General features: G+C 39.0%; 1 protein-coding gene across 28 annotated transcripts in view; it reads left to right on the forward strand.

Moving 5' to 3' along the window:
* Nucleotides 1–14,129, forward strand: part of RYR3 (ryanodine receptor 3) — a 514,330-nt gene that overhangs the window by 371,904 nt on the left and 128,297 nt on the right. For all 28 annotated transcript variants that reach the window (XR_005216490.1, XM_037834372.1, XM_037834393.1 and 25 more), the window contains one exon: nt 13,306–13,486. Coding sequence is in view for 27 of the 28 variants with exons in the window: in XM_037834372.1 (XP_037690300.1) it covers nt 13,306–13,486 (181 nt within the window). In the remaining variant the exon portion in view is untranslated. The remainder of the gene's footprint in view (nt 1–13,305; nt 13,487–14,129) is intronic.

Raw genomic sequence — 14,129 nt, forward strand, 5'->3', positions numbered from 1 at the left:
ATCAGGCCAGTGGACAGAGCACTGAGTTCTTGTCCCAGATCAAGCAAGAAACTCACTCCACAGATATGGGTTTGTCACCGCTCTGTGTCTCATCCCCTATTAGTAAAGAGGGGCTTATGGATATCTTTATGTCACCTATTTCAAGAGTTAAATGCAAATGTGCCTCCCCATGCTTAGACTGTTTATTTATTGGATGAATGAGTAGATGTATAGAAAGATGACAGATAAAATCAAAAATAGCTGAAGAGCTATGAAAAGCAACTAAACTCCCAGGAGGAAAAATAAATGGTACAGCAACCTTAAATAGTATCCTTCTTAATACAAGTTACCTCCCATTTATAGTGAATTCCAGGTCTCCCCCAAGTTTTTAGTTGCACTAGGTAAATGTGCTGAATAATGTGTAGAAATAATTGAACTACTTTTGTGAAACTGAATCTAGTCCCCCAAGATTTTGTTGTTATATTAATTCACTGTATTTACATTATAGTTTCAATCTTTCTCCCAGATTGGGATTCTAAACTAACAAATCCAACTGGACTCCCAGCCAGGTTTCTGATTAACTATCTTCTGCTTCTCTTTGTGTATTCCTTTTCTTTTTTTAAAAATGTAATTTATTGAGATATATTCCCATACCATACAATCATTGGAAGTGTACAATCATTTGATCACATTATCATCATATAATTGGGCATTCATTACCACAATCAATTTTTGAACGTTTTCATAACTCCAAAAAATAAAAATAATAAGAATAAAAATAAAAATAAAAGTAAAAGTAAAAAGGAACACCCAAAATATCTCTTACCCTTCCCTCCCCCATTATTCATTTGCTTTTTGTCCCCATTTTTCTACTCACCTGTCCATACACCAGATAAAGGGAGTATGAGCCACGAGGTTTCCACACTCACATAGTCACACCATATAAGCTATATAGTTATATAATCGTCTTCAAGAATCAAGGCTACTGAGGTTGCAGTTCAACAGTTTCAGGTATATCCTTCTAGCTATTCTAATACACTAAAAACTAAAAAGGGATATCTATATAATGCATAAGAATAACCTCCAGAATGACCTCTCGACTCCATTTGAAATCTCTCAGCCACTGAAACTTTATTTTGTTTCATTTCTCTTCCTCCTTTTGGTCCAGAAGGCTTTTTTCTCTGTGTGTATTCTTTATTACCCTCCTTTCTCTATTCATCACCAATATCACTAAATTCCATTTCTCCTCTGGAGGCCAGTTTTGGAGTATACTCCAATATTTTGTTCTACTTTCTATGCCAGAATTAATGCAGAGCTACTATAGTAGTGAAGAGACATTTTTAAAGTGTTTTTTAAGGATTCATAAGGCTCACCGTAGTCTATGTAAATAGACTATGGGATGGGCAAACCAGATCAAGGCAGAACCAGTGTATTTCATTTTAGTCACTACACAGCCAAAATCAGGAGCTTCCTGAGTCACTAGTGAAACCATCTACATGTATTACGAAAGTAAAGGAATCCATCGGCTCTGCTCCTGTCTGAATTGCCCATATTCCATTGCTGGTGGACGCTGGCTAGGTACAACCATATTGAACTAAACTCAAAACCAAAAACGTTTGGTCAACCCCATTTACTTTCAAGTAATTTTATTTTTCTTTAACTTAAGATTCTCTACAGTGCAATATCATAAAGCAACAAGCCCTAACACATTGGCCCATCAATAGATAAAGATGTGCATTTTAATTTAATGTTCATTGTTTCCTCATAATACAAAGGCCACATTTGTTTTTGGCAAAGGATGTCAGCCTCTGCTTTCAAATAAGTTATGGACTAGTAAGGGGACCAGACTGTACGGATATCACTAATATATAAATAAGACAGAAAGAGAGTGCTGAAGGGCCTCTAAAGGGGGAAGTCCTCCTGTTGAGAAGATCAGAAAAGGCCTCACAGAGGAGGTGGCTTTAGAGATGGCCTTTGAAAGGTAAATTTCCAGGTACAGATATGCAGGAGGGGCGTTCCAGTTAAGGAGCAGCATGAGTTGTTGGGCTGCAGCTGAAACATGCTGTGCTGGGAAAGACAGTGATCTGTTTGTCTGGAGGGTTTTCATGGATGGGGTGGTAAGAGGTGAAGCTTAAAAGGCAGGTGGGGGCCACACTGAGGAAGAACCTGTATGCCAAGCCAAAGAGTTTGGTTTGATTTGATGTGTAGAGAACTGGGAAAACTTGATAACAGAAGAGAGACATGATGGGTGCCATGATGATAAAAGGGCCAGTTAGTGAGAGAAGTTGGTACCTGGAGGACTGGGGCTGTGCTCAGGGTGGAATAATGAGTTTCTGAATTATAATGGTAGTAGTGGGGATGGAATGGAGGAGATGCATTTGAAATAAATTATAGAGACAGTTTATGGGACTGGATGGTGATGATGGTTGAGCATGGATATGCTGAGGTCACATTGAAGCTTAGAGATTTAGGGAAGAGAGGATAGAAATAGTAAGGATGTCTGAAGGAGGAAATGGTTTGGGATGGGAGACAATGAGCTTGGTTTGGTTCATATCATGTGGAGCCTGCAGTATGTGACATCTAAATGAAGATACCCCTAATTGGGGTATGGAATGACGATCAATCAGTCAATTGATTGGGACTGAATAGATTTGCAGAGTATCTGTGGCTGAAATGGTAGGAGTAGATTGTCACAGAGGAAAGCATGAAAACAGAGATGGAGAGTATGAAACAGAAAAAATGGAATATTTCTGAATATTTACAGGAAGAAGAAGAGTGGTTCAGTCACAACAGAGTGATTTGAAAGATTTGGGGCTGTAGAGTAGAGTGTCTTGGGTTCAAATCTGTGCGACCTTGGGCAATTTACTTAAAGTGCGACCTTGGGCAGTTTACTTAAAGTTTCCTAGCCTCACTTTTTCTTATATGTAAAATAGAGGAAATAATAGTATGTACCTCACAGGGTTTGTGTGAGCTTTAAATGAAATAATCCGTGGAAAACCTAGTTTAGCAGAGTGCTGGAAACATAGTTAGCCCACAGTCTTACAAAATAGGTCATTTGAAATAGGAAGACTATTTATTCCTTGGAATATCAAAACGCTTTATAATTCTTAATGTGTAAGGGGTGATTAAAAGGGACGTCCTGGCCAATCTTATGGCTTGCAATTTCAGAATAGTTTTTGAATCCATGTCTGCTGCTCAGTAACGAAAGATGAAGGTGAGTGGGTGATGATGGTGGATGATGGGGTTGTTCGTGGTGGGTGATGGTGAGTGATGGTGGAGTAGGCGGTAGTGGGTGGTCCGTGGTGATGACAGTGATGGTGGGTGATGATTGGGTGGCAGATTGTCATAGCAGGTTGTGGAGGTGATTGTGGTAGGTGGTGGTGAGCATGTCAGTGGTGACGGTAAGAGCTAACACTTATTGAGAATTTACCAAATGCCAGGTACTATCTAAGCACTTTTACCTGTATTAGCTTACTTAAATTCTACAACAATCCAATGAGGTAGAAACTGTCACCAATATTTTAGAGATTAAGTCCCTGAGGCCCAGAGAAATTAAGTACCTTGCCTACCCAGCTAGAAGTAAAGCCAGGATTTGAACCCAAGGAGTTTGGCTCCAAAGGCCAAATAAACTCGAAGCATTACACAATTTTGCCTTCCTAGCACTGTCTACCTATGAGCAAAGAAAAACAGCACTTTCCCCTTTGAGCTTGTTAAAAATTGTGGCATAATTTACTACAGTTTGAAGCTAATTTTTTTTTTAAAGTCCTTTATTAAGGCTCCAAAAGCAAAGCCTTTGCCGATTACAATAATAGAATTGGAAAATCCTTTCTTATGTATTATTTTTTGCTAGTATTTCTTATCTTAACGTTCACGTTAAATCTTCTTAGATAAGATATGCCTTTAAAAGAACTCCTGAAAGCACATAATTTTCTCCACTTTATTTTTATTACCTTGGAAGGCCTTGGGTTTCGTTCAACTCTGGGAGTAATGAAGTTGAGGTGCTTTTATTTAACCAGCAGTTGCAAACTCTATAACCAGGCTAGATACAGATGTGTTTGGTTGTCTGTGATTGATCCCTTCCTGACATAGATTCAGAGAAGGAAAATATTTCTTACCAGTCCACAAGAAGAAAGGGAAATTTACTTCATGCTTTGTTGGAGTTCAGTGACACCTTGCTCAGGGTACAAGTTTGGTCATGAGGAACACAACATCTCCTAGCTCAGGTGAATCTGCTTTCCAGGCAGACTTGTCACTTATAGTCATAACTTGGGCATCCATCATGTGAAAAATATATGAGGGGCCATGAAGAGTGACAACAGACATGCTCTAAAAGTTCTGCTCTCAAGTTAATTACAACTCACAGCAGGAAATAGAGCAAGCCCAAGCAGAATTATTAGAAATAATGACAAATGTCATGGAATAATGGAAAGAAAAAAAAAAAAAACCCACTGTTTGATCAACCTTACCTACCTGCCTGGTGTCGTATGTGACTACTGGCAATCCAAGAAAGAGGGTGCTTATTGGAATCTGGTAGTTAGTCTAGGATTCTATGGGGAAGGGGGCAACTGTTGAATAACCTTTTGAAGAAAGAAATGGACGTAGTTTAACAGAGTAGTGTGAGGAGAGCATACTGATGGAGCACTTGAGCTGGGAGACACAAATCTTTCCCTACCAGAGTACAAACCTGCATCTTAGGTGTGAGGTGCATAAATGGTGTCTATGCATCAAAGAATCAGCTGATTAATGTCTGTCCATGGATTCATGTTTTTAAGATCAGAGAGGACATAATGACTACACTTAAGTGTGATTAGTACTAAAGACTGGGGACAGTTAGAACTCTTGTTCTTAAATTTACAATACTGTTCAGAAGATTCAACATCTTAAAAAGGTAACTAATGGTAAAAGATTTAAATTACAGTTTAAAACAAATGTGAACAGCATCACAGAGTTGTACTCAGAAGACACTCATGTCTGGGGTGGTGAGAGGTGGTTTTCAAGAGAAGGCAGAATATGTGGTACATTTTGAGATACGACTAATTGGGTGTTGAAAACTTAACATCTGTGTTTCACCTTCTTACTGATTATAGTGGAAGCACAGTATCTCCTAGCCCATCTTCCTCTTTCTTCTGCTGTGCCTTCTCTAATCTCTGCCTGAGAAGGGTAAGAAAATCAGTCAGTGGGCACAGGTAAAGGGCTTATAGAGACAAGAGCAAGGAAATGTGACTCCGTCTGTAAAAAATCAAAATGAAGCATTGTCAAGACCCCAAAATAAGTAGATATGTCAAAAACAACACAAGTACCAGAAAATAAATTGCTCAAATGAAAAAGCCATTTGGCAAACCAAACCCCAGAATACCAAATAAGGAAACCTTTATCATTCTTTAGAACCAGCTTAAATGTGGGAGCCCCAGAAGACCTGGTCCTCTCAAACATCCCATACTTTAAACATTGAACTCAAGTGTAATTAATGAACTGTTTATATCTGTTGAGGTAAAAGAATGTGTGGCTCTTTTCCTTCCATGCCAAATTAATAAGCTCAAAAGCTCCTTGTGGGATCCCACATTGCAGATCTGGCTGAGCATTTTGGCAGTGGGCCCAAATGCCAGAAATCCATATGCATGTGAGTTTTATCAATTATTTTATTTGATAAGATTAGTTAATGAAGCCTGATACCTAAATAAGACTATGTATATAGCTGAAATAATGGGTAGTAACCTTCAGCTTTCCATCCTAGTTTTGGAAATGGTTTATCATCATCGAAATGCATTATGCTATATTGTACATGGTTTTGTTCTAAGTGCTAACAAAAAGAACAATGCACTCCTTGCTCTAAAGGAGTTCATAATCTAAGTCATATTGATAATACTAATAATGGTCACTAACATTTATTGCACTCTTACCATGTAGTAGGAGCTGGGCTTTGTGCTTTAAGCATATTATTTCATTTAATCCTCAAATATATGAGGTAATACTTTATATAATATCTGTATTTTACAGTTGAGGAAACAATCATGTTAAGTCTCTACCTTGTGTCTCATTGAAGTCTGTTCATTCATTAAAGAAATACTTTTGAATGCTTATCATATGCCAGATGTTACAAGATGCTTGAGCACACAGGGCTAGATGATTCAAACATAAGGTCCTATACTTATGGAGTGTACAGCCTAATAAGAATAACAGACACAAACAGATATAAGCAGTTCATTAATTACATTTGAGTTCACTGTTTAAAGGAGAAGTATGGGATGTGTGAGAAGACCAGGTCTTCTTGGACTCCCACATTTAAGCTGGTCCTAAAGGATGAGGAAGAGTTACACAGTTGTCTCCAATGGAATAGATGGAAGACAGGATTCCAAGCAGAGAGACTTAAAAACAGGCTCTGTAGTTAGAACATAAGAGAGTGTGAAAAGCAGTAAGCTGAAGATAAAACCACTGTATCACAACTAATTGTCTCTATAGTGAGAAGAACTGCTTTCCCAGGAGTAAAATGGGGAGAATCATTTCCATTTCCACGGTACTAACATGAAGACAGTTTTGAGAGCCTTTGAAGAAAGGCATTGTGGAGACTCATGCGGTTATTAAGCTCATTGTTCATTTTGGAACTCGAGCAAAAACAGTGTTGTAAGCCTAGGGCAAAAGTAGTTTACCTTAAATCTTCCTCTCCCTTGCAAAATGCCCTCAAGGTCGATATTCAGCTTCCCCAAGGTGGATTTGGTTAGCAGTCAAGCTTGCTGTTACAGGTCATTAGGAAAAGAATGTTTTCTCTCTTCTAATCATGTCATCCCTTCTACTTTGTGAAGACTTTGGAAGTTCTTTTCTGTGGTCCCTCTCTAATTAGCAACAATGGTTGTGCTTCAGTTCCTTCCTCTTCTAGGGTGTCTTCTGTGTCCCCCCACAGATGTCTACATTTTAGTAATCAAGGGATGGCTTCCTGGATCAGTTGTGGAGTCCAACCTAAAACCTAGGACTCAGATAAAATAAGGCTAATTTGGCAAATGAATTTCAGTCTGAATTTAGAACGCATATTCTGATTTTTCAACTTCTGATGTACTTTGTGGTTCCATATCCCATCAACCCCATGACACTGATCACTGTGGGAAGAGCTAAGCTGAATTTAGCCTGCTGGTAAAAATTGTGGCTGACCCACAAGCATGTCCACCCTGGGAGTTGAAATAATTAAAGAACAGTATTTAAATAAGCTTGAATAACAGATTTTTTTTTGACATTTGGAACTTCTAAGTACTAGCTTCATTATTTTTGCAACTAGAAAATGACGACTAGGAAGGCTGATGTGTGTGCTACCTGATTAAGTGTTGAAGGGAAGGCCAACAACATTTGAAAGTAGTGAACTGTGATTTATTATCTATGACTAAGAATGTTTGCTTTTTAATATGTTGATTCTCCTAGTGCTTTTCTCTAAGGATCCCATCTATGATTAAGCTACTATATCAGGTATAAATCCTAGGTTCTCCTAACAGAAAGCAAGGAATTGGGATTAGCAATGTCATGAACCTCTCCCTCTCCTCAGTTTCTCTCCTTTGAGAACATATTGGTTCTCTCTACATACCATTATTGTGCTTATTTTACCCTTTTAGCATCTTCTGAAAATTCACATGGATTCTGGTTTAGTAAAAAGTAATTCTTTTTTGATGCTTGGCATTGGATCAAACTTGAAAAAAAAAGTTCTTTACAAAAATTTAAAATTCTTCTGGAAGGATTGAGCTATAAAACAGTGATTACATGCTTATGGGAAGTTTAAATTCAGTTTAATGATATTTTCTTGAATCAAGTTACACAATTCTAAAACTTACAGTTTTACATGCTTATGGGAAGTTTAAATTCAGTTTAATGATATTTTCTTGAATCAAGTTACACAATTCTAAAACTTACAGTGATAGGTGCTTGCAATCTTGAGTTTTACCTGAAATGGAGAAGGTTGAGCTATAAAAAGAAGGATGTCAGCAAGTCAAGCTCTACCTAACTTGAGGTAGGTTCTCCAGACATGTTAAAGTATGAGTTTTGTGAGAGATGACCACACGTTAATTCCAAGCATTCTGACAGCGTGCTTAGGCCCTCTGCTCCCTCTGATATGATAGAAGAAGAGTGTGGGTGAAACTGATAGGCTCACTCTGAAACTAGAAGAGGCATGAGCGTCTCAACAGGGTGAATGAGACCTATTGAAATTGTGCAGTGTGCATATACACACAGCAATTGCTAAACAGCTGCAATGGGAAATGATGTTTTCTTGGTTCCTGTTCTAATGCTCTACTTGTAACACTTCTGCCTAACTTGATTCATAAAAATTTTGATTAAACAGATTATAAACAACTGTGATGTCTAAAAATATGTCCACAAAGTCTCTTGCTCCTCTTTCCAAAAAATGGAACCTAACTCTCCTCCTCTTGAGTATGGCTTGTACTTACTGTATCATTTCTAACAAAAAGAATATGGTAGCAGTGATGACATGTGACAAAGTTAGAAAAGTCATAACAGTTTCTACCTTGCCCTCTCTCTTGTATCACATGCACTATGGGAATCCAAATACCATATCATGAAGACACTCAAGAAACCCTATGGAGGGACCATATGGTAAGGAATTAAGGTCTCCACCCACCACCCAGTGAGGAACTGCTGACAGCCATTGAGTGGACCATCTTGGAATTGAATTCTCCATCCCAGTCAAGCCTTCAGATGACTGCAGCCCTGGCCAACATCTTAACTGCAACCTCATGAGAATTCTCAAGTTGCAATCACCTAGCCTGTCATTTCCAGATTCCTGGCCCACAGAAACTGAGATAAATGTTTATTGCTTTAACCTGCTTGTTTTGAGGCAATTTTTTACACAGCAATAAATAACTAATACACCAGCCTATCAGGATGCAGTCTCTGTTACATAGCTCAGTCCTCCAGAAAAAATCTAATGATTTTGTAGAATAGTTTTATCGAGGCTACATGTAATCTACAATGTCAAAAAAAAAAAAAAAAAAAAAGTCTTGCCTTTGAGTTTTCACCCAAGAATAAATTCTCAGACGCAAATTATGATTTCATCTGACAGAGAAGGCAAGTTTTATGATATTTGTTTGAACAAGCTGTAGGACTGCTTTTGAATATAAGCATTGGCTCCGAGAAGCATTGGTTCCCCCACCACCACCAGGTGTTACAGTCCCACTACTTAATTGCCTTGTTAGGAAATAGGACTCTGTCTTAGTTGTTAAGGTTCATCCAAAGAGAAATATCAACAAAATACAATTCTCCAACCTTTAGTTTCTCATAGAGCTATTTTATAGTGAAAACCAAGACAACTGTATGATCGTACCATAAAGTAGATTCTTCATCTGGATAAGTGATTTTAGAAATGTCTTGAGGTCCATCCAAGCAAACTTGGTCATCCTGGGGGGTGTATTAGAATCTGTGAGAATACAGCCCAGAGACTAAGCTATTGCTTCTCCAGATGTTAAGTTAGGCATACCAGCTTGAGTTACAGTTTTACCTCTCTTCAAGGAAGGAAGCACATACCTTTTAATGGCCCCCTGTGGCGTTAATAAACATGTAAAGTTCTTTTGTTCTCTAAGTCACTTGTTAATAAATGAATGAATAATCAATGACATACTCAGTAATTATTTCTTGCCCTCTGAATACTTAAATATAGTGAAATAATCTCAACTGTACAAAATCCTGAGCTGAAGAATAAGATTCTATTCTGTAATCTTTAATCTTAATACTTCAAATAAACAGATCCTGACCTAATTTAACAAAGTCATCTTTCTCTTTCTCAGTACCACCCCCTAACTGTAGGAATAACAAGCTCATTCCTAATTGTAGGAATAACTGCTCTCCCAGCCTGTTCAATTAAAAGAGAATTCCAGGAAGGAAGAAGATGGCAGCATAGAGAAGAGTGGAAGTTAGTCAGTCACGCTGGAGCAACTAATAAACAATCAGGAACAACTAGTAAATGATCTGGAATAAATGCTGGGGGAGAGCCGTGACCGTCCACACATTGTGCACCAACCTGGACTGGAAGGAATGCCTGAGATCGTAGCGTGGAATCTGTGAGTAGAAACTGTGGATCCAGGCTGGGAGCCCCTCCCCCCTTGGCAGCCCAAACAGCAAAGCCTCACTGTAATAGAGAGCCGCATTTTCTGAACAAGCAAATATACCTCAGTCCAGCTCCAACTGGGGTTTTAATTGGCAAATGTGAACTGCTCAATGCAAGCTGCAAAACCCCAACAAGCAGACAGAGGCTTTTAGTGACAACTGACCTTGAAGAGCCAGGGGACTTCTCTGTCTTGGGAGGGGGAGCCTAGAGGACCGGGTGCTTTCTTTGGCCGACGGGTGAAACTGGGTTCCATGGACTGGCCGTGAATTGGGGCTTTCTGTCCCTTTTTCTCTCTCTCAACCTGTGTGGCTCAATGGAGAAAGCCTCAGCCATTTTCAGCTTACAGTGCTCTGCAATAGAGAAAACCTCAGCCATTTTCAGCTTGCAGGGCTCTGACCCAGACAAGGGTGGAGATAGCAGAATCAAAGAGACAAAGAACCTATTTAAATGCAAATGAAAATTCCCTAGGGGGTGTATCTTCCCTAAGAGGAAAGAGGTGGTGCCCAGCTCTACTACCCACCTTCCATTCAGAACCAGACCCCAGAGCATGGGGGAAAAGAGCCAAAACATAAACTAAGGAGGCCATACCTCCTTATACTAGTCAGGAGCTACAGACTGACAGGCACCACCTGCTGGGTAGGTTAGGAAAAGCACAGTGGCTTGAGGCCTCACAGGGTGTGTCAGTCTTCTAAGACACACCCTCAGGGAAACCTGAAACTGAATATTACCCCCTTCTGGGACCAGAGCCTGTTCTGGTCTGGGAATACCTGATTGGGGTAAATAAGGAAACCAGATGCCTAGACAACAGAAAACTGCAACCTACACTAAGAAAAATGAAGTTATGGCCCAGTCAAAGGAACAAACTTACACTTCAACTGAGATACAGGAATTGAAACAACTAATGCTAAATCATTTCACCAAGTTTAGGGAAGATATGGCAAAAGGTATGCAGGCTATAAAGAAAACACTGGGCATACAGAAGATAGAAACGAAAGTTCATAAAAAATGACTGGGAGAATCTGTAGAAATGAAAGGCACAACACGAGATGAAAGACACAATGGATACATACAACAGCAGATCACAAGACTCAGAAGAAAATACTCAGGAACTGGAGAACAAGACACCTGAAAGCCTGCACACTAAAGGACAGATAGAGAAAAGAATGGAAAAATATGAGCAACATCTTAGGGAATTGAATGACAACATGAAATGCACGAATGTATGTGTCGTGGGTGTCCCAGAAGGAGAAGAGAAGGGAAAAGGGGCAGAAGCAATAATAGAGGAAATAATCAGTGAAAATTTCCCAACAGATCCAAGAAGTGCAGCATATCCCGAACAGAATAGATCTGAATAGACCTATGCCAAGACACTTGATCATCAGATTATCAAATATCAAAGATAAAGAGAGAATCCTGAAAGCAGCAAGAGAAAAGTGATCCATCACATACGAAGGAAGCTTGATAAGACTATGTGCAGATTTCTCAGCAGAAACCTTGGAGGCAAGAAGGAAGTGGTGTGATATATTTAAGATACAGAAAGAGAAAAACTGCCAACCAAGAATCCTATATCTGGCAAAACTGTCCTTCAAATATGAGGGAGAGTTGAAAATATTCTCTGACAAACAGACAATGACAGAGTTTGTGAACAACATACCTGCTCTACAGGAAATACTAAAGGGAGCACTGCAGACAGATCGGAAAAGACAGCAGTGAGAGGTATGGAACACAATTTTGGGTGATGGTAGCACAGCAATGTAAGTACACTGAACAAAGATGACTGTGAGTATGGTTGGAAGAGGAAGGTTAGGAGCATTTGGGACACCAGAAGAAAAGAGGAAAGATGAAGACTGGGACTGTGTAACTCAGTGAAACCTAGAGTGCTCAACAATTGTGGTAAAATGTACAAATATGTTTTTACATGAGGGAGAACAAATGAATGTCAACCTTGCAAGGTTGGTAGGGAGGTATTAGTGGAAAAGTACAATCAATGCAAACTAGAGACTATAATTAACAAAAACGTATTATGCTTCCTTTAATGTAGCAAAGGCAATATACCAAAACTAAATGCATATTATTGGGGGGCACAAGGAAGGGGTATGGGACTCTTGGCATTGGTAATGTTGTCTGACTCCTTATTCTACTTTAGTTTAATGCTGTCTTTCCTTTTGATGCTTCCTAGCTGTTGTGTTTTTTTTTCTTTCTCTTTTTTTTTTCTTTTCTTTTGTGTCTCTACCTTCTTTGACTCTTCCTCCTTCTTTGTGGAAGAAATGGAGATGTCCTTATATAGATAGTGGTGCTGGTGGTGAATACATAAATACAGGAAACTGTCGATTGTTTGCTTAGGACAGAATGTATGGTATGTGAACAAAACCGTCTTTAAAAAAAATGGGTTGATGAAGAAACCTTGAGGGCACTATATTTAGTGAAATAAGACAGACACATAAGGACAAATATTGCAGGGTCTCACTAATACGAACTAATTATAATATGTAAACTCATAGACATGAAATATAAGTTACCGGGATATAGAATGAGGCTAAAGAATGGGAAGTGGTTGCTTATTATGAACAGAATATTCAACTAGGTTGAAATTAAATGTTTGGAAATGAACAGAGGTGATGGTAGCACATTGTGAGAATAACTAACAGTGCTGAATGGTCTGTGAATGTGATGGAAAGGGTAAGCTCAGAGTCACGTATGTCAACAGAAGGAAAGTTGGAGGTTAAAAGATGGGAATGTAAAATCTTGTGGTGGGCAATGTCCATAATTAACTGCACAAGTAATAGAAATCTCTTTCATGAACCAGAAAAATGTATAACACTATAACTAGAAGTTAATAATAGAGGGGCATATAGGGAAAAATATACCTATTGCTAACTATATACTACAGTTCCTAGTATTTTAACATTCTTTCATCAACAGTAACGAATGTACTATACCAATACTATGAGTCAACAATGGAGGGGGTGGTGGTTAGGGGTATGGGAGGATTTGAGTTTCCTTTTTTTGTCTTTATTTCTCTTCTGGAGTAATTAAAATGTTTTAAAAATTGAAAAAAAAATAATTGTGAGGGATGCACAGCTGTATGATGGTACTGGGGGCATTTGATTATACACTTTGGATCTTTGGATAAATGTATGGTATGTGAACAATTTCAATTTAAAAAAAAAAAAAATGAATTCCAGGATTGTCCTTTCCAAGGAGAGGGAAATGATATCTCTTTTCCCTAGGTGAAAGTGTAGAAGAAAATGCCAGTGTTGTTGTCAAGCTGCTAATCAGACGCCCAGAGTGCTTCGGCCCGGCCCTACGGGGTGAAGGAGGGAACGGTCTATTGGCAGCCATGCAAGGTGCCATTAAGATCTCGGAGAACCCAGCCCTTGACCTCCCTTCTCAGGGATACAAGAGAGAAGCGTAAGTGAATTTAATTGTTTCCAGCATGTGATATGGTTACTAAGCTGCCAAATAATGTCAATATATGGATGATTTGGGAGATGTCGATAACTCCTCATGATAGAGAAAGCACAGGATATTAACAGGTGTGACTAAAACATTTGAAACCACTCTGTCAAGCACATTGTTGTCTTGACTCTCCTAGTAAACACTAGTGATCAGTACTGCCTTTGCCCCTTTCCATTCCTCGTACTCCATTCAGAACAACTAGCATCATTGCCTGGAAAATCACACACTCAGCAAACTCTTCTGGCCAAAACTGAGCCTCACCCAACAGCATTGTCGCAGGAGGGAGCAGTGTGGAGGCTAAAAGGCCTGGACCAAGGTCACAGTCATCGTTTAACTCCAGCACCGTTCCTTCATTGTTGGGAAACTTGGTCATTTCATACCTCACTTCTGAAAAGGGATAGTGCCCTCCACTTCCTCTTCTGAAAGTATGAGGACTAATTAGAAAAGTGTTATGATGCCTTAGGGAAAAAGAGTTGCAGAATGTGAAAAATCACAGCATTAATAATCTTCTTATTTAAAGGTTAAGAATATAGGTGGTGGTTTATCTGATTTCCTTGTGACTTGCCCTTCATCATGTCTTATCACCATTTCCTTT

The sequence above is a fragment of the Choloepus didactylus genome, chromosome 4 (assembly GCF_015220235.1).
Source record: "Choloepus didactylus isolate mChoDid1 chromosome 4, mChoDid1.pri, whole genome shotgun sequence".
Classification (NCBI taxonomy): domain Eukaryota; kingdom Metazoa; phylum Chordata; class Mammalia; order Pilosa; family Megalonychidae; genus Choloepus; species Choloepus didactylus.